At 40.5% G+C, this 21,260-nt stretch overlaps 1 protein-coding gene across 2 annotated transcripts in view; it reads right to left on the reverse strand.

The window, feature by feature from the left end:
- Positions 1-492: 492 nt before the first annotated feature.
- Positions 493-21,260, reverse strand: part of TSNAX (translin associated factor X) — a 35,723-nt gene continuing 14,955 nt past the window's right edge. Inside the window, exons 5-6 of one of the 2 annotated variants that reach the window (XM_074990176.1) lie at positions 7,384-7,511; positions 493-3,013 (exon numbers count right to left, since the gene is read on the reverse strand). In XM_074990176.1, coding sequence (XP_074846277.1) covers positions 2,636-3,013; positions 7,384-7,511 — 506 coding nt within the window. In that variant the 3' untranslated portion in view covers positions 493-2,635. The remainder of the gene's footprint in view (positions 3,014-7,383; positions 7,512-21,260) is intronic. The other variant, XM_074990177.1, reaches the window with a different exon arrangement.

The raw sequence follows: 21,260 nt of genomic DNA on the forward strand, positions 1-21,260 counted from the left end.
CCCCGCTGCTGCAGGAAAAGCAAGCACTCAGGCTACTGTGGGGTAAGAAGGAGCTCCAGCTCAGGCCCCCAACAGCCTGTCAGCCTCTGTTGCCATGGGGCAGTCAGGGACTCCAACTCCTGACCCCCACTGCCACAGAGCCCCGGTTCCCAACCCTGCAGCAGCATTCCAGCCCGTTTCTGAAGGGCAAGCAGAGGTTCACGGTCCCAGCCCTGCACTGCTGCGGTGCAGGCTGAGGGTCCAACTCCTAGCCTCCGCTGTTGGGGAACTCTAGTTCCCAACCCCATGGCAGCATTCCAGTCTCTGCTGTTGCAGCCCAAGTGGTGGTTCAGCCTGGTTGAGACCCTGAACCTGCCAGCTACTCTCTCATCTGGCAACATCCATGGTCACTCCGGACGACGGTTGTTGCCAGATGAGAGTGTACCGGATTTGAGAGGCGCAACCTGTAGAACAGACAGCAGAGACCTCTATTTTAAACATCTCATGGTGCCTCCAGCAGTTATTTTTCCATGGTTTTGCTTCAGGCAAGTACAACTTACTCAAAGTTGTCCGAGTGATGTAAGTTCTCTCCTTCCAAAATGCATAGTAACATTCTCACCAGCTTCAACTGAAGCTCAGCTCACCTGAAATTCAGGTTGCAGATATAACAGGCTCCCAAAACTCAAAGCAGATAGAACAGATATTTGGTATGGTGTCTTTCCATCCCAGGAATAAACTTGTTTTGCAATCAGAATGTCAACTTCAAGTGCCCCGCATTTGATTATGCATGAAAGACCCATGTGCAGTCATAACTGGATTAATTAATAAGATAAAATTAATGGGAGAGAAGCAACAATGAAATCATATATTGGTGACTGCCAGTCATGACGTACACCTGGCTGTTAGTAGTCAAGGATTCTCAAAGAGGACTGATAGGTAAAAGAACTACCACTTATTCTGCAACACCCTTTTAATGATTTTATTGTAAAAAAAAGTTTTTTTAAAAGTATTAAACAATTGGAAAAACATACCTTTTTCAACTCACCAAACAATGCTTTACATGAAAACAGTGGATAAATCTCTGATCCACACTGTCAGTAATTATTATTCTGGTCATATATCAGACGACAAGTTAACTAGGATACAGCATGCTAATGGGAAAAATATGACAGTAATAGATCATATGGAAATGGACATAAAATCATGCAGTATTTTCATTTGTGCTTAAGGGTCCTATTTCTGGGAGTACCTTTTAAAAATTATTTTTGAAAGAGTATTATTTTTCTGCTGTTTTTCCCAGCCTAATATACATTTTTCAAGGGGTTTACACATCTTTGGACTCAAGTGGAGAATTCTAATTATCTACCAATATGTTCAAAAATGTCAAATAAATGCAGGGAATTTGTCTGTTTGCCTTATTTTTATTGCAAGTTCTGTTTCATGGGAGTTTTAAGAGACAAAAGGAAACACAATTCAAAGGGTAAGTCACATTTCCATCAAACACACTGGACCAAATTATTTCAACTCCACTGAAGTCCCCAAGAGTTCCACAAATGAAGTGGAGGGCAGAATTTTACTCACTGATTTTAACGCTGAATCCTCTTGGGCAACAAGCATGTAATCAGCGTCCAACCCATCAGTCCTAGTGATAATTACCCATGATAAGCTTATTTGGTTAAATTTCTGCACTTGTCCAGGAACAGATCCCTCCAGCAACCTATGATTCTGAATCAGTTAAAACTTTAAAACAATGCATTTTTTAAGGATTTTCCAGCTGATGTCAAAACAATAAGGCAACAAGAAATCTGAATGAGCAGAACTAAAATAAAGCTGTGAGCCCTGGAACTGACAGCACACAGTAATATTTCCCAGGTGTTATGAGTCTTGCTAATGAGCAGGAAATTTTAATTTTGGTTTCACATGTAAAAATATTAGTCACACCAAACTACAGGTTACACAGCACCTTTGGCACTGCCACAATTTCAGCTCCATTCAGACAAGCAGATGCAACTTAAACAACGAATATCCAGCATTAGAGAAGTATGCTCAAATGGGCCTCATAAACATTTTGATCCAAGTAGTCTAATAGATCCAAGACAAGGGTAGATTTAGATGCTGGGAGACTGGGTGTGTTTTGCTCTGAATAAACCATGAGTCTGCTGCTTCTCCAGGTCCTTGGAATCCCTATTCTAACATCGGCACACTACTGTAGGGGTGCACAAAAACAGGCTACACAATGGGGTGGGGCCCAAGAAAAATTTGTGGGTAATGGAGAATAACAATTTTAATTATTCACAACCTTCTCCAAGCATCATGTGATCTCTGAAAACTGAGGCAGTGGCCAAGGCAGTTCGAAGTGAGCTCATTTCACTGAAAGACACCAGCACTGTGTGCAGCCTTTTGTCATTACAACAGAACACAGAGTAGAAGAAAACAGATTGCCCACACAGAGGAGCGATTCAAACATTGGTTCACTTACACATTATGTAAAGTGTTACTGTTTGTCTTTGCAAATATTCTTGGTCTTCTAAGTAAAACGAAAAACATCACTACCAAAAAAGCCATGACAAGGGTCTATTGAAAACAAACCCAAAATATTAACAATGTTACCAACTGTACAGACCAGGCTCCTCAGGTCCATGATTGTCTCAGTGTTTTACGAAAGACCCTCTTCTCGGTCAATCATTTCTGCTTTGGTGGAGAACAGATCGGCCAGCATGTGCCTTGGGATCTCAGAACCTCTCACTTTTAAAGTATAGCAGGCGTTCTCTACTTTGGCCAGACTCTGCTTTAAGGTATAAAGTTTTTTAGACACTTCATATGGTCCAGTGTTGCCAATGTATGAAAAACCATCATAAATCTGGCGTAAAAACTGGCTCAGTTCAAAAGGGGTGTCTATATCGCCATTTCCAACACTGTTAATGCACATCCGCATCAGCTCTCCTGTTAAATCAGCCACCCCCAGCAGGTAATCGACAGGTGTCACCTTCAGGCTCCAAGTGCACAACTGCTTATCATGTGAATTAGAGGAGGGCTGAGGACAAAAGAGAACAGAGTATTGAAAAGTGCAAAAATGATGGCCTGTACCTGGTAAAACATACGCTGGCTAAATTGGTATTGCAGTAGAGCTACCCCCACCTGAAAACTATTTAGTAAAATTAAACTGCCTGGCTTTAGAAAGCACTTTAGAAAATTCACTAACCCTAGCAGTATACCAGTAAGGTACAAAAGCATCTTCTATACTTCACAGATGAAACACAGTGGCAAATGCATGAATAATTTTAAATGCGTAAGATCCATACCTATGTCTACAATCCAGAATTACACATATAGGCTATATCTACACAGCAGCATTATTTTGAAATAAGCTATTCCAGAAGATATATTCCGGAATAGTTTATTTCAAAATAATGCTGCTGCACACAAAATGCATTTCAAAATAGCCCTCAGCTATTTCAAAGTAGAACACCTACACACAACAGAGCCTACTTCGAAATACAGCCATTGGACACACTATGGCTTATTTTCATATCGGCGCTATTCTCTGTCTGCACAGCCCCTATTTTAAAACAGCTACTTTGAAATAGGCTCTATTCCTCATGGAATGAGGTTTACCTATTTGGAAATAAGCCAACTCCTATTCCAAAATTATTTCAAAATAGCAGGTACGTTGTGTAGAGGCCAGCAAAGTTATTTTAAAATAACAGCTGTTATTTTGAAATAACTTTGCTGTATAGACATATCCATAGTTACATTTGTCTCTGCATGTATGTTCAACTGAATCTACATTTTTGAGCAGTCACTCAAGCTACTAAATCAAAAAATCTGACCCTAATTGATCAGCATAGTGCTGATGCAAAAGTCACAATAAGAGCCAGGATGAGGAAAAATAAATCTTACCATCAATCCAGTATTTCAAATTATAGTTACCATTAAAAAGCAGGAGTGAAGAATAAATGGATGTGTTGTTCTGGAATTTTCCCCAGATCCATTATTCCACACTCTTATTAAAAATAACCAATACATCATGGAGTACTTGAAATATTGTTTTTATCAAGAAACAATTTGCTTCTAAATCTATAATTTCTGTATTTATCTTCCCACATTCTATATCTCTAAGACATCCACAGTACACAAAAAATGATTTTTTGCTTATTCGCTCCCACTACTTTCTCTCCTCATCAAGTAATAAATCCAGTATTAATGATGTTACAATTTCTTGTGAAAGTAAGCAGGTCCCAGGGGTTCTGCCTTCAGCAGGAGCAGATAAACTTAAATAAAGGTCTGGTTTCCTGGCAAATACACTTAGCAGGAAGGAATATAAGAGGAGAAATTATGAAAAGCTACATCTAGAATACAATTTCTTCTAAATGAAATTATTTCCCATGAATTATCTGCAGCAGCAGAACTGATGCTGTGCTTGTCCAGCCTTGCCAACAGTTCAAACTGGACAAAATACTTATTAGAGTTAGTGGTAGTAGCTGAAACCCAACCATTCTGAAACGTATTAAAATGTTAAGACGACATGGTTTCAGTCTGCTCAGTAACTGCAACCCATGAACATCTGTCTTCCAGATGTTTGCTGCTTTGAAGAAACATTTGCTTGACATGATACCTAGAACTGACTTTCAGCTGCCTGGAAATGTTACGCAGCCGCATGCTTAAGTTTTCCACTCAAAAGTCTAGCCATCTAAAGATACTACATATTACATTTACAGTGTTTCTTGAAGGAGAAAAAATATTTGTCAATGAGATGCTTGTGCCTTACACAGCACACAAGATTTCTGAGTACAATAAGTACTTAGTAATGCTTGTGAAAGTGGTGAACATTTTCCCAGAAAATGTCTAAAATACTTTTGGAATTTTGGCCTGCGAACACATTGCTCTCCATGAAATTTCAGCAACAATTCTGGGCAGATATAAGCTCAAAATACACATTCATCTGGAAACTAAAGTAACATGGCGGCTGAGAGTTTTTTTTCTTTGTGGCTTTTGAAAGATCAGCCGAAATGAAGGGGGAACAGAGAGAGAGAATTAGAAATTCTGATCAGTGATCAGGATAAGGGGATTTCGAAAGGTGCAGGGTCCTTTTGAAAAAGAGCCCATGTAGCTGTGCCAAGCCACGCGCTTTCGAAAGCAGAGCTTTTGAAGCGCCACGGCCAGAAGCGTCCTAATGCTAATGAGGCGCTGAATATTCAATTCAGCGCCTCATTAGTAATCTTCGAAATATGGCTATTTCGAAGATTTGCGCCTGTGTAGACACAGCCTAACAGATTTTTGGGAGGATGAGCTTTTGTGGGCAAAGACCCAATTTGTCAGATGCATATCATACTCTATAAGGTACCATAGGACTTCTTGTTGTTTTTGCAGATACAGACTACCCTGGATACCTGAAAGTGAGAACAGGTGTTTGCATGTTACTTTTGTAGCTGGCATGGCAAGTGTGGCAGGGTATCCCTGGGTCTGTCCAGGGTCCCACACCCCTCCCTTCAGCTGGAGAGGTTAGGCTGTGCCCACCTCTGCCAGTCTAGGTTGGCTGGTCAGTCCTTTCCCCACTTTTCCACAGCCAGGGCTTCAGTCTTGCTGTGGGGGAGGTGGGGTGGAGTCTAAGCACTCTCTCTCCCGCCTGATGTCTTTTGTCAATGTTTTCTCTCCTTCTCTGTTTCCTCTTCTCTTACCTCTATCATGTCTGCTTCCCTACTTTTCACCTCCTCTCCCCTGCTTTATAAACCCTGCCCACGCACTGGCAGTAAGACCAGCTGGGCCTCATTAATTAACTGCCACCACTCTTGACTGCCTCCATCTGGGAGCTTAACTGGCGCTTCTTCTTCTTCCACGAGCCCAGGCTGTGTACAGAGCTGCTTTTCACCCTTCCACCTGGGACCTGCCGGCCTGATCCTGTTACATAAGGTATTTATTTAAATGTACTCTTAGAAATATGATTGTATCTACTGGAGTTTCATTTCTGAATTCAACAGCTGGTCATTCATCCAAAAATTAAAACAAGTCAAGCCATGGAGAAATGTGTGCACTGTTACCCATGGTACAGAAGAAAAAAAAATACAAAATAAAAAATAAAAAACATGAGCCTGGTTTCACAACTGGCTGTGGACATCAAAGTTCAGCTTTTATAGTCTAGTAATGATCATTTCCTTTGACCAGCTAACTTTCATCTCAGAACAAAGCTGTTCAGTCATTTTCTGCAGGCAATGGTAAAGTCATTTAAGACTTTTTTTCTTTTTTAAAAATGTTGGGGAGGAATTGTTTCATTGGTTTTCAAGTAACTAATGGTCATGATGATCCCCATACAGTGTCATTTCAGGCTTTTCTTTTTAAAGAATGCAAATGTTTCATTAGAACACCAAATAGCGACATTTTACATTCCATGTAGAAGTACACATCAATCCACTCCACATCCACATATGAATTTATAAAACAGGAATGTTCACCCAAAGGTTACATGAGAAAGATGGACAGGCTGTATACTGGTCATATATAAAATGTTCTATTTAGGTATGGGCAGGGGAGAGAGGAAGGACAAGGAATGGAAGATGCTGTACCAGGCATAAGAGAGGAAGGAAAACAAGTCTGTCCTTTGAGGGGAAGTTCAAGATTAAATCTAAAAGAGATATCAGTAACCTTACTCAGACACCCACCATGTATTTTAATACTAACTGGTTATAGTGAAAACATTTCAAGTTGATGAAACTGTGACAGAGGGCAACACCCTTTTTCCCACCAGTCTCTGCTGTTGCCTGCTGTGAGAAGTTCATTGTTGAGCAATGGGACTGAGTTGTGGAAGTCACTGTACCTCTTACATTCATTTGCCCTTTATATTTAGGCTCTTATGCCACCCCACCTATGTGGTATCTGAGTACTTGATGGGTATAATCATATTACAGACAATATGCATTACAAAATTTAGAGAAGTCCCTCTAGATTTATCCAATAGGATGCTGATACACTGGCCTTTTTTAGCACTGGAAAAAGTTCAGACTAGTCCACGAATAAAAGACATGTCACAGACCTAGATTATGTCTACTATCCCTGAAAACCACGGTTGGGCCAAACATTCGGGCAATATCCAGACTTATCTGATCTGCTGCCAGCATTCTGTAACTTTAAGCCTCAATAGGCCATTATGTTGCTAACATTAACCATGTCTAACTTGCTGCATGGTGACAGCCTCTGCTATTTGACTGCCTTTTAGTACAACACCCATAAATTACGTGTAATATTAACAAGGAAATCATACTTATGTATTTAGGAAAAGCTTGTTTCCTATAAACAAAAAACAGGAATGATCATCACAAGCTGATAAATATGTTACAACTCTAAGTATGGGAAGGTTCTTTAAAAATACAAATGGACAGGTCTAGCTCATGTAAACAAAAGAATTCTTACTGTTTTTGTTTCTTCTTCTTTGTCTTCCATGGTAAATATTAGCTGTTTGTTGATCTCCTCAACACTAATTAATGATCGTGTTTTGATGAAATATTGGAAAGACACTGCTTCTATGTATTCCTGAAGCCCTGTAGAAAAAGCAAAACAGTCAAAGTAATGAAACTTCTCAACAGAGATCAATGCTTACAATTACAGAAACTTCTTAAAAGAGGGTATTTTCAAGGTCACCTCCAAAAAAAAATGTGAAAATGTGCAGAAGACAGGAACTGTAGCTGAACACACAATTTTATTTACTTGGTACTCTTCCCCTGAATGCAGCCAAGATATTAAGCTAATATCATGGCAGAGATGCATTTTTAGCATTTGTTTATTCAGAAGGCTATATTATGCATAGAACCTCTTTCCCATCCAGATGCTTCTGTAATCATAATAGAAAGCAGAAGTGAGCAAACCTTTTACATCAGGCCCCACTTTTCATCCCTGCAATTAGCAGGGCCCCACAACCGGTCTAAAGTAATCCAAACCGATGGAAATTTCAGTGATGTTCATATGAAAAAAAAAAAAAAAAAAAACCCTTTCAGTATTGTAAGAAAATAAGTATATAGAATGTATGGTGATGAGTATCAGAGGGGTAGCTGAGTTAGTCTGTATCTTCAAAAACAAGAAGAGTCCTGTGGGCAAAGACCCACGAAAGCTTATGGTCTAGAATATCTGTTAGTCTACAAGGTGCCACAGGACTCATGTTATTTTATATAGAATGTAAAAATTTTATTAATCGTTATGTAAATGTGAATACACATACATAAAAACAGTAACATATTTCAACACTTTTAGTAAGATGGATAAGCCTGAAACCCAGCAGCCGATCTTGCTACACCCTGCCTTTGGAAATTTCATGCCCTCCCCGCCCCCCCCCCCGACTTTGCGCATCCCTGATATAAAGCATGATCCTGCTCCCTCTGACCTCTAGGGCCTGTTCTCACTGACTAGCAGCTCCTTAGAGTGGGGTATTAAAAACTTGTTTTAACAGACTTTCTCCAATAGAAAAAGAAATATAAGCCACAGCTGAAAGGCTCTAGGAAAAAAAAGAGTTTCTGTTAGAAACATTTGCAACAACTTTAACTCTGACACTGCTCTCTTTCTTCAGGCAAAATTTCTACTATTGATTATTTTTGATGAGTGAACACACACTATGTCTAACAGACCAATTTTGCAGGTAATTTTTCTCTGAGTCTTTCTTGCTGTACTTGCCTCCAACACTCAACACGGTAAAACTAACTGTGTCACACAGCCTTAGTGCATAGTGTGGGGACAAAGAGCTATATGGAAATCTGATTCTTGCTCTCTAAGAATACGTGAATTTGCATTATTGATCTAGTTATTACCAGAAAGAACTGATTTAAGCCAAATTTCATACCTCTTCTATTTTGTGGGGAATCTCAAAAAATTGCAAGATGAAAGGGACCCCAAAACCCATTGAGTCCATCCCCCATGCTGAGGTAGGACCAAGTATACTTAGACCAAATGTCGTCATAGACAGCAAAACTCTTCAGGTGTGGATTGGCCTCACAAGCCATACTCTCATAATAGGGCAGCCACACCTCCTGTTGAGGTCTCCACAGAGACAGACATTTGGAATACCAATATGTACACAATACTCAGAACTCCCCCTCTCCTCCCCACTTCAAGGCTGAAAAGGAATGTGTGTGAACAAAGCACAGCTGTCGGCTCATGTGAAGGCTCCTTTTGCAATACTGTGGCTGTGCAAATACACTTTTCTAACATTACTTATTTAGACAACAGAAAGGTGAAATAAGTAACGCTGAAAAAGCCCTGCAGTTTAGACATAACCTCTGTGTCCTATTATGCTTTTTTATTACGCTGGCAGAGAAAGGAAAAAAGGTTCTGTATTCAGAAGCCACTCTAAAATGCTATTCACTGGTAAGGAGACATTGGAGGCTGCAGTCTCCTGTGACTGGGGACAAAAGCTAGAATAATCCAAGACTACTCTTAAAAATCTACAATTTAGATAAGCATTTTGAGTGTCAGAGGAAAAATACTGCTAGAAAGAATCTGCTTAATAAGAATTCCCAAAAGGTTTATTAACCTATAAATTGTAGGAAAAGTTTAATTTCACCACCCATTCTTTTCCAAGCTCATCTTGTACTCCATTATGATGCAGTGATAGCATGGAAGCCATCATATGACATTTTGTCTGCTTCCAAATATAAGTAGTGAGCTACCAGATATAGAAGCATTACGTACAGAAACCCTTGCTAGAGAACACTTCTGCTATCTTTAGACTGGACAATCAACAGAGAATGAAGGCCCAGGGGCCCAACCAACTTCTGCGAAAAGAGATTAAGTGAGCTCCCAAGTTCTCTATACATCATTCCCTTGACCATAACATCCCATTCCTTAAATTCACCCCAGTCCACAGTTTCCTCTTTCCTTCAATTTCTACCTCCTGCTCCTACACACTTCCTGTCTATTTTATTTTGCGCTTTATGTTCTGATCATCCCCATATACCTCTCAACTCCCACTTCTTACACTGTCTCACATTCATCAAGTTTCACACAGATGCATTAAACAAAAACATTTGGTTTGCCATTTGCTTTCTTTTACCCGTCCTGTGATTTTGGTTAAGACCCTTTGTTTCAGAAGATTTAGGCTTACAGAATGTCCTGCAGATTAGCACTTCCAAAAATGTCTAGTTTAATTGGGTAACTCAAATTACTCACACATTTGGAGCTGTTTCCACTTTCAACAGCCCTTCTGCATTCCCTGGTAATGACTCCTTTGCTATTGCTTCCATTAAAAATAATCCTATTTGACCACGGTATAAGATTTTTTAAAAGACCCCCTCCCTGACAGAAGTAGTTCAAAGATGACATTTAAATGACCCAAGACCTTGAAACAAGGTGTTTTTATGTGCAGGTAAAAAGGATGTTTAAATATGTTATGTTTTAGCTTAATGGAAGGACATCCGCTACTCTCAGCAAATAATCCCCAAGGTGAAAAACTCCATCCCATTTTACTATTCCCTCCAACAATACCTTTCCCCTTCTGCTCTTGTTTTGGATTTATTCCAAAATAGAATTATTTATGGATTGTACTGTGGCGGAGTACTTTATATGGCTGCTTTTATGCAATTCATTGTTTTCTCTCACATGGAGAAGTCCAAAGAAAGACCTCTATAATTATTTCTAGTTGAACTTTTTTGTTCAAAAATACAGTGTACCAGAACTAAGGAGTTCTGGCATGTTTTATTACACTTATTTTAGTTAACAATAGTGCATTTAATCCTCCGTAACCACCAGTTACCCTACTTAAGAAATACAATAAACAGTAGTAATGAGCTATGCTAGTGTTCTCATGCATTCTGAAAATGAAAAGATTTTTGTATTTTTCTTCTAGACCACAGATCTTCAGGACACAATCCCAACATATTCAGTAGAAATATTCAGCAAAAATATTTTCAAGCAAGTTCTTACAGGAACCTGATTCAGAGACCGAAACTGACAACAGATTTTAGCAGCACACTTCTCATCATCCTCTACTGAAATCTAAACAACTGTCCAAATTTTGCTTTGCATGACTGTTGATGCTAATTTTTTTTCAATTTTTTTTCATTTTAGATCTTAAGCAACTAGGCCACATCCCCTAAAACACACAGTGATTTCAACATTACTAGTATAGTTGAAAACTGCATATACATAAGATGCTACCAGAGGGTTACACACAGAAGAAGCAGGAATTGGGAGGAGCAGAAAGGAAGATAGGGGCAGGAGACTGAGGACAGAGACTGAAGATTATGGGAAGGAGCTGGGAAAAAGACAGACCTATGCAATAGGAAGAGGATGGAAAGTGATAAAATTGAAGCTACACCCAATCTGAGAGGTTAGAGTAGGCCAATGGAAGCTTCCTCTGACTGCTTTAAGACCTAATGGTGATCACACTTCTGCAAATTGAAATTTTAACTTGAAATGATTACATGCAAATTAGGGCTGAGAGACAGGCTACCTCAGTAAGAGTAAAAAGAAGAGACCAAGAAATATAGCAAATTAAACTGTAAGTGTAAATGTTTTACATGAACTATTTTTAAGACAATAACATAATTCTTGAGCTCTCAGGGTTGGCAGTAAAGGGACTATTTCTCTCTTCCTGCATATCTTTCTATTCCTATTCCTAGTCTTGTTTTCATTCTTTCTGCCACACTTCCTTCCTCTCCTCCCCACCCTTACTCTCTTAAAACTGCCACTGCTAGAAGATGGCTAAAGGAGACAGCAACGGCTGCCACCCTCTTACACTGTGCAACAGGAATGACGGCACTCAGTGCAGTACTATGGTCTGCTGCCACTTCAGCACTCGGTGGCCACACAAAGAACAGCAGGGGAAATCCTGTTCACTCCTTGCACTTTAACTGGAATGAGATTTCAGTAGCACTGCAAGATGGAAGGCAAGGCGTCACCCCAGGGTGAGCGTCATGGGAAACTGCCTGTTAGGATTTGAACCTCCAGATGGTGCATGTACTGGTCTAGAAAGATTAATCCGATGTTTAGGCCACAAAAGTGCCCCCATGTGTATTATTTATAACCTGTAACTGTACTCCTTTGGAATCGCCTTACAAGGATTAGGAATACACCATTGTTCACCCCTAGCAGAGTGGGATGCTCTCCCTGATCCTCAAAATTAAACACTGATAATGCAGTGGCAAATTGACAGGTTGATGTGGGTCAATCAAAGGAGCTCCCTCTTGTAAACTTGGACCCAGAATGACAAGATTTGAGAACTACTAGACCAACCAACCAGACCACAGAGTTATCTGGATGTTTCCACTCACACAAACAGTGGTACTGTTAAGCATTAGATTTCTATGTTGACACCTTAATAAGATTAAAAAGCCAGTGCACTCGTCTCAGTCTATTTCAATTCACGTGTTTTGCAGAGTCAAGGGAATAGCTTTTATTAGAGTCATATTAAAAAGTTGTTTCCATTGACAAATGCTAGAAACTAAAGTTGATTATATGGAAGTCTGAAGTTCTTTAAAACTATTCACCAGCTGCTTATTTTCTGTGGGAGTGTCCTAACACTTACATATTTGGGGATGGAGCGAAGTCAAAGGTTAATTTTCTAAGTGCGTGCAGAAAGAAAGCTGAATCTGGAGCCAGCTTTCCTCTGACACACCAGTGATTTGGATATCCTGTTGTTAGAGCAGACTTTAAAAAAAAATTCAGAGAGAGAGAGCTAGGATAACGCTAACCACTGGTCTTTGTACGAAGGAGACAGCTATGAAGTCCAAACTGTATTGAACCAAAATCTTCATAGAGGCCAGTTTAAAAAGTGTTTTATATGCTATTGTTTTGATTCACTGTAGCAGCTCTTCAAAGACAGCCAGTATGCCATGTTGAGTTACACACAGCTTTTGGATTCTTAAAACAACTTTTAGGAAAGAAGAATACAACTTATGCCATGTCTACACAGGCAAGCTGCTTAATCCAGTTTTACTCAAATCATCTTTTCAACACATTTAATTAAAATAGTGCAAATCTGCATGAACTATTTTAATGCAGTTTAAGAAATATTTATCTCCAGATCCCCAACTGACTGAAACAAAGGAGAAATAAGCCTCTTCAAAACTGAAATAAAAATATCCATTCAGCCTTTTGCAAAGTTTTAAGTAAACAGGTTTAATACAGGGCTGGACATGATGACCTCCGGATGTCCCTTCCAGCCCTAGAACTCTATGACTATCGTAATTAGTTAAACCACTGCAAACTTCTCATATAGATAAGACTCAAATATGTTGTGTGTAATTATGGCATGCTCCTGAAGGGTTCTCAGCTAGTTAATATAATGCTTCCTCACCACCAAGAATTACATTACAATCTATTTTTTTTCCAGTGTCTCTGTGCTATGGTTGTTCAAGATCTCTTCTTAACTCTAAGAGCTATCACCACAAAATTTGCTATGCAGCATCCTCTCACCCTAACTTAAACAAAGACAGCCTACATGTCATGGGAGCCCACTGGAGGGGTGCAGCCCCCCCCCAATCGCCTGCAGGTTGCAGGGGGCAGACCCTACAGCCTGGCCCCTCCTCAGACAGCCTGCAGGCCATGGAGTGGCTGTTGGCAGGCAGGGCTGTCCCCAGAACACAGCTGCCCACCGAGACAGTCTGTAATCCACAGCGGGGCAGTGAGAATACACTCCCCCCGCCCCCAAGACAGCATGCTGGACACAGGGGAGCAGATGGAAGGGGGCTGAGCCCCCAAAGCCTGACTCCCTGACAGCCTGCAGGGGAGAGGGAGCCTGCTGGAGGCAGCTCCCCCAAGACTAGCACTCCCCCCCCCAAAAAAGAACCTTTTTTCCTTCATTTTCAAAAAGTACAATAATTTGCATAAACCACATACATTTTCCTTTTATTTTCAAAACAGGGAAAAAACAAACACACACACACACTTCAATACCTGATCAACCCTGGGTCAGTTTGCTAGTTCCTTCATGTTTCCTTCTTCCCCCACCCCCTCCCCTTTTTAGGATGGATTCTGCTGTGTATGCTGGGGTAGTTTATTTAGATACTGCAATACTCATAGCTGCATGTTCTACTACTTGGTTGACATTTTGTTTGTACATTTACTTATTTTCACCAAAACCCTTTATTTAAAAGCTACCAAAATAGAATTGCACCTTCAGTCAAGGTTCTAATTTGCCTCCTCCGATTGTACGAGGACACAATGATGCAGCCACGTCTGTAGTTAACTAAGGACAAAGTCTAAATGTAGCACTGAAATAAGCAGGTGATAATCTTTTGAGTTATTAACAGTATCTATTCCATCATTTTCACTACTGTGTAAGAGTCACAATCCTGCTCTGACCTTGCAGGTTTTCATGCACTCTGCAAGTTTGAACTAAAGAAATAAAGATAGCATTGTTCTTAATTTAAAGAGGACAAAATTTCAAAGATAATAGAGGCAACTAACATAATATCACAAGTGCCACCCCTTCTGCATGAACCTCATACTTGGTTACGATTTTATACACGTGTAGCCTTGTACTACCTGTGCTTCTGCTCCTATTGGAAACATAGATGTTCCACAATCAATCCTATTTTGTCATTCTCAAATTCAACCAATCAAAGAGTCAAACATTCTAGATGAACTGTTAAAAGGGGCTGGATAATTATGATTAATAATAATTGCTGTGATCAAATGTTATGGTTTCACAATTTCCTGTGTTAGGAGGTAATCAAGTGCTAAGCTTACCCACTTACAATATGCTAAGAATAATAATCAAATTCTATTGGGCATTAGCTCATCAACACAGAAGGAGGAATTTTCTCTTTTCTACAGCATTGCACAGTTCTCCGAAATATCCACTACAGGTCTATGCTGATGGTGCGATATCAGTTTTTATGCACCATTCACTCTGCTATTATATGACAAATCTTACATAATTGGATGAATTTCTCTGGTCTAGGTCTCTCTTGTTCAGCAACCAGAGAGTGCCAGCCACAGAGGCCGCCACCAGCTGGGAGCTCAGCTGATCTGGTGGCAGGCAGGCTTGCCTGCTGAGATCAAAGCCTCACCAGCCCAGATCAGGGGGCCCCTATGGCCAGGATGCAGAGTAGATGCCAGCAGGGGGCAGGGAGTTCCTGCCAGCAGTGGGGGCATGGCTGTAGGCCAGAGGCATGGGGACACCGGTGGCCAGCTGGGGACAGGGAGCCACTGTCTACTGGAGGTAAGCTCCCTCCTTTGGGACAGCTCCATTCTCAAGGGTGCCAGACCAGGGAGGTCCAACCGCTACTTAAAACTCTGAAGTCAAAACTAAAAGCGTGCACTGCCTCCTTTATGCCTATGAAGGAGCGCCCTGAGCCAGCCTGACCATTCCCACTAGCAGTCATGATGAGTGGCAGCAGTAGCGTATCAGGTTAACTGCTGCCCTGAAATCTGGAACCACAGAGACACAAGAAACAGAACTTACATGAGCTCCGTCTCTCTCCATCTCACCAGACCTCAAAGACCATGGTATCCAGAAGATGTTATGTGGGTGTCCTAATTTATTTCCCATGAGCTAAAGGGGTCTGACCTTGCTCAGCCTCCTCCCATTGCTACCTACCTGTCACTCTGGGAGACACACTCCCACACACAAGGAAGTCAGAGAAGGTACCACCTCTTCCTTACATCATCCCTCTGCATCCTCACTGATACGTGACAGTGGGGATGGAGTCTTAGTCTCCCTCTCTGGGAGAGGTCCAAGGCTGAATATCCAGAGGTAGGTCACCAGTGACAGGGGCCTAGCTCACTAGATGCAGGTCTGGAGCCCAGCCATTCTGATACTGGACTTTGTACCCGTGGATCAAGTGAAGCAGGCTTTGGTTCTTCATCAGAAAGTTGGGAGGTGGAGCGGTGGGCGATGAATGAAGTTTCATGTCAGCGTAGTGACTTTGTAATATCATGAAAGCTCCATGTGAAAGGTCTTAGCTTGACTCCTAAGGCCTTGTTTTCCATCTTGAAAGAAGAGGAAGTGCTTCAGAAAAATTATCACAACCACTAATTAAGGACCTTATTAATGTTTTTTGTATGGGTACCTTGTTTGTGCCAGGCAGCTTACCTGACTGGCAGCAGAGACAAGGAATACCCACAGTTGGCATAAGTAGCCACTTAACCTCAGAAGTATAGATTTTCAGTGATATGGAAGAGGCGGTCAGGATCATCGGTTCCATCAGGCAGCCTGAATCTCTTTCAGACAGATTCGATATAAATCTGAATCTATTCTATGCTGTAACAGTAGATCAGTTGGATTGATCGCTTTCCCAGATAATTGGACCAACAACTGTTGGCCACATGTGCTACGTTCACAAGCGAGTGAACTGTAAGCACACTCCAATTGGGGTTGAATATATTTGTCAGAATACAGTTCCGATGAAACCATGTTATCTGAGAAAGCCATCAATCCAACTGATCTACATATACTCCTTTCCCACAACCAATGCTGTGAACCTGTGGAGATATGGTATCATTCTCGACTATGACAAAGGCGTCCCAGGTTCGAATCATGCCACAGACAGCAGTTTACGCATGTCTGATGAGTTCCAATAAGAATGAAACCAGTCATGTGCTAACGTGGCTTCATCGGAACTTATTCTAATGCTGTAACAGTTTTGTTCACTGATGTGCAGTTCTTATATGCTACATTTGTCATTTGATGAAATGATTTCTCATAGTCCTAACATTATCTTCCTGGTTTTGTTCTCAAATTTATCTGTAAGCTACTGGTGAGCTGTACAGCACTTGCCAGTGGACTCTAAAGAACTGACCTGTCATGTAATGCCAGCTCCTCCCAAGTCCAACTACTCAATTGTATTCATACAGGTAACACACATTAAGTATTTCCCTAATGGTACTTTTATATGAAAGCAACTGCTGCAATAATGTTACAGCATTATAGATGGGAAGGGAGGGGGCCAAGCAATGGGTGGGATGATGTACACTATACAATATCTCTATTATAAGCTGACCTATACTATGAAAATTTTGAGAAACCCTCATTGCATGTCCCAAGTTTCCTTCCAGACTCACAGTTCTCAGCTCAGTAATTCTTCTGGAGTTCAACTGATAACAAATTATTTCCTTTACTATATCCTGCTGAATGGTAGCTGAATTAATTTAGATCCCCATACATTCACAATAGAAATAATTATTTTTTAAGTTCTCTCACAAACATATGATGAATACTGTAGCAATCAGTAATGGAAGAGGTTTTTAGTGTCCTTACTATGTGTGTTCACTGGAAACATCCAAGAGGTTTTGGAGGGAGAGGAAGAGAATAGGGAAAGCATGAGGACCGAAGTAAAAAGTGAAAGAGTCACAAAGATCTGAAAGAGTAATGGCATTGGCTGAGAAAATTCACCATTTGACTTGTTTTAATCAACTACATTTAAAAACAGAAAAGTAAATCCACAAAATCAGATCTGATAAACTACAACTTCTACACAGATAATTCCTTAGTTTTTCAGCTTCTGTTTCTGGCATCTAACCTACCTCCTCTCTTGTTCATGGAGAATGAGGACATGAATTTGATTAGTTTTTCAGTTATATACTGTTCTATGTTATTAGGTTCTCTCTACTATCTCTCCATAGGCCAACAGCTTCCTTCCTTTCCATTTATGTATTTAAAGTATAAATATTTATCTTCCTGGGTGATCCTTTTACAATTATTTATTATGCCTTACTAATGCAGCTTATTTTAAGACCAGGGATTCCCAACCTATGGGTCGGGATCCACACATGGGTCACCATTAGATTTGTTAGGAACTGCCCAGCTGGCAACCCTTAACTGCATGTGGCTGTTAAAGAAGCCATTTGCCGTATCTTCACGCTGCTGCTTCAGGCAGATCTATCAATAGAGATAGAGATAGCTGCTGGAGATGGCAGCTATCACTAGAGATGGCAATTACCTAGGTGCTGAAAGCTTAAAACTTGAGTTAATTGGTTTTAAGGACTGTTACCTGCTGGGCGCAGGAGGGCTGGGGGAGCTGGCCAGCCTAGCAGCTCCAGTGAAGAGACTGCAGGAGGAGGGGGAGTACCTAAGGCTGGCGTTATTCAAGGCGGCAGGGGGTGATTCTAAGGCCGGGGGTGGTTTGGGGCTGCTGGGGGGGGGGTAACGCTGGGGGCAGTTTGGGGCTGCTGGAGGAGTCTTAAGGCTGGGGGCAGTTAGGGGCTGCAGGGGGGAATCTAAGGCTGGGGGCAGTTAGGGGCAGCTGGTGGGGTCTAAGGCTGGGGGCAGTTTGGGGCTGCTGGGGGTTTAAGGCTGGGGGGTCTAAGACTGAGGGCAGGGTGGTGGTGGCGGCTTGGGGTTATTTTGTGTTCAACCCCTGGAACATTTAAAAAATTGCCTTGTGGACCCCAGTAGAAAAAAAAAGTTGGACTCCCCCGCCTTACGCATTACAAAGACTGCTTCCATGTCTTTGATATTCTTTGTGATCCCAGGCAAGCCACTTATTAGTCTCTGGCAGGAATTTTTTCTCCCCTCCTACTCTCTTCCCCCCTTTCAACACCCCTTCTATTCTAGGCAGCTGATTTCTGTTTTCTTTTTCTTTTTTTTGTGACTCCCCCATCAGACCCTCCAGCTTCAGAGTGTGGGGTTTAAGCCGGAGGTAGGGGGGCGTGGTTTGAGGATGAGTCTTTCCCCTGCCACAGCTCATATTAAGTTTAACAATAAAAGAATAAACAATATTAAATAAAGAGTGTTGTTATTTTATTGAGGTATTTTCCCTTTCTTATGGAATAACTATTAATATATAAACATGAGAGCACACAATTCTATATTCTTGCCCCAGGTGCAAAATTAGCTAGTTACAGCACTGCTTTCTGTCCCCACTGCCTGCATTTTTGAAGTGCCTTGGGTCACCAAGTCTTCCTGAATTGTCAAAATGGGTCCCCATCTGGTAATGGTTGGGAACCGCTGTTTTAGACCATTTTAGCTTTCCTTCCTACCACTCTTTATTCCACAGATTGCAAAGTGCTTATCTGCCAAACATAATGTTAATACTATGCTTTTGCAAACTATACTCAGAATATACTTTGAAGTATTTCCACAAATCTGATTTATAAAACATGTTATTGGGTGCTTAAATTTAGCGTTCACATTTGGTATATATTAGTCGCATTGTCATGGTACTGATTTATTAGAAAAGGTAAAAAAGATAAAACAGTCATCATGCAAAGCTATTCTGTCTCTCTTCTTCATTTTACAGCATATGTCTAGAATTTTTGCCAGTTCTCACCAGTGTTTCTTGTAAGCTGTACACTTGTGCAGCTGCTCAGGAACAATTCAAATGCCATCCCGCTGACTGGCATAACACCTACAGCTAGACTGTTTGTTTCTACTGGTGGTGCAACCCAAATGCCATGGCACACATAACAAAATTATTCCACACATGGATGAAAAAGATTAGCAGGAACATTGCTCCTGACTTCCTGATAAAATTTTAAAGAAACATTACATATTTCCTTGCAGGCTATATCTGTCAGATATCAAAAACTGAGACAAGAACATTCAAAACATAACAAATTAAAAATCGCACAGTAAAAAAGGGACTCGTTATTTCAGTATCTGTTTGCTTGTTCAATCACCCCTTGGGACAATCTGTACTGCTAACAAATGTAGAAAACAGGCATCAGTTTTTGTTGTTCAATTATTAGTGCTATACTCAGTGTTTGAGCTCACACAAGTATCCTTTGGGGAAACATCCTGTGTGCCATTAGCACTATTCTTAATGAGGGAAAGCATGGAACTCCTTTAGTGCTCTGCCAGAATTGTTTTATCTTCAATTCAAAAGAACAACTGTTTGGAGTAACCCCAAAAAAAACATTTAACAATTAAAGTGGCAAACAATATTCCCAGAATCTAGCACTGTTCTATTTATAGACTAACAGTTATTATACCAAATAAAATAAATATCAGCCAGCTTTATTATGCAGCTACAATCATGACTCCGTAATTAAGGAGGTTAAGAAAGTTTTCATTACAAGTCCAGTTATTCTTTCTGACAGACATAGGGTGGGGAGCAAGAGGATGTCTCATGTTTGATTTGTAGCCAAAGGAGAATATTTTTAGGAAGTGTGAAATTAGACAAGCTGCTTTTAGATATGGGACACTGGTATTTTTTAAATTATTTTTTCAATTCATACTTAATTCAAAAATGTTTTGGTCCAAAAACTGTACCTTTTGTACTAGTCCTTAACTGGAATTAGTGCAAAGGGCCTTTTTTAAAATATACTAACCTGGAATGGAAAATTTTAAAGTTATTAAACGGTCAAGGTTAAAACTCAGAGATGTATTAAAAGCTGTGTGAATGCTATCTTCCAACATTGTTTTTTTTAGACGTTAGAACATTGAAATAAGTAATATAAAAAAGAAAAAAACAACTTGCAGTGTAGACACAACGAAAGCCTGAATCTGAACAGTCTCTTCAAGTTGTGCTGGTAAGGCTTTGCCTACGCTGGCAACTGCGTGACAAAGTTTTTGTTATTTACAGGTGCTTAAACTTCACTCTACCCAAGGAAGACTAAAGCTTTGCCGAGCTATGTCTGCAGGAGTGCTCTCTGCTCTCCTACCAGCAAAGTGAATGCCACTTTTGGGGTTGGGTCCGAAGCTTTTTGTCAGCAAAAGTTCAAGAAAACAACATTTATGCTAACCAACTATACATAACACAACTGTGTCACTAATAGCTGTGTTATATAGACAAGACATAAGTACTTTGTAGGTGTTACTCTAAGGCTGTGGTTCTCAAACTTTTTAGCCCAGGGCCCACCCCACTCCATACAAACCTTTCCACACACCACTCATTTTAGCAAAATGCATTTGCTTATCTCTAAATACCTTAAATACTAAATTATTAGTCTACTTAAGCATAAAAACATAGATATGCAGCTATAACATAAGGCTGGAGAGTCAGGATGGGCTCCCAGCTGCTAAGTAAAAATTCCAACCCTGTGGACCACCTGCAAGATGTATCTTCAGATACAAAAATGATACATGGACACAAATGGCACAATCACATTCAGTAAATCATAAATTTTAAAATAACATCTTACATGCCACTCTTGGTATGAAATTTGCTGCAAGTATATAACAGTGACTGCAACCATGACCATTTCATTTTAATTGACCATTATATTTTAATCAGATAACAGCACAGCAACTCACCCAGGATTCTCTGATGAGCATAACCTGTCTACCTGAAGTCTAGGGCCTTATTTCCACTAGTACTAATACCAGGAAAACTTCTGTCACTTGGGAGTGTAAAAGACAACCAATCTGAGCAACATAAATATTACTGGCATAAATGCTAATCTGCATAATGCTGTGACGG

Source organism: Carettochelys insculpta, chromosome 3 (genome assembly GCF_033958435.1).
Source record: "Carettochelys insculpta isolate YL-2023 chromosome 3, ASM3395843v1, whole genome shotgun sequence".
Lineage (NCBI taxonomy): Eukaryota > Metazoa > Chordata > Testudines > Carettochelyidae > Carettochelys > Carettochelys insculpta.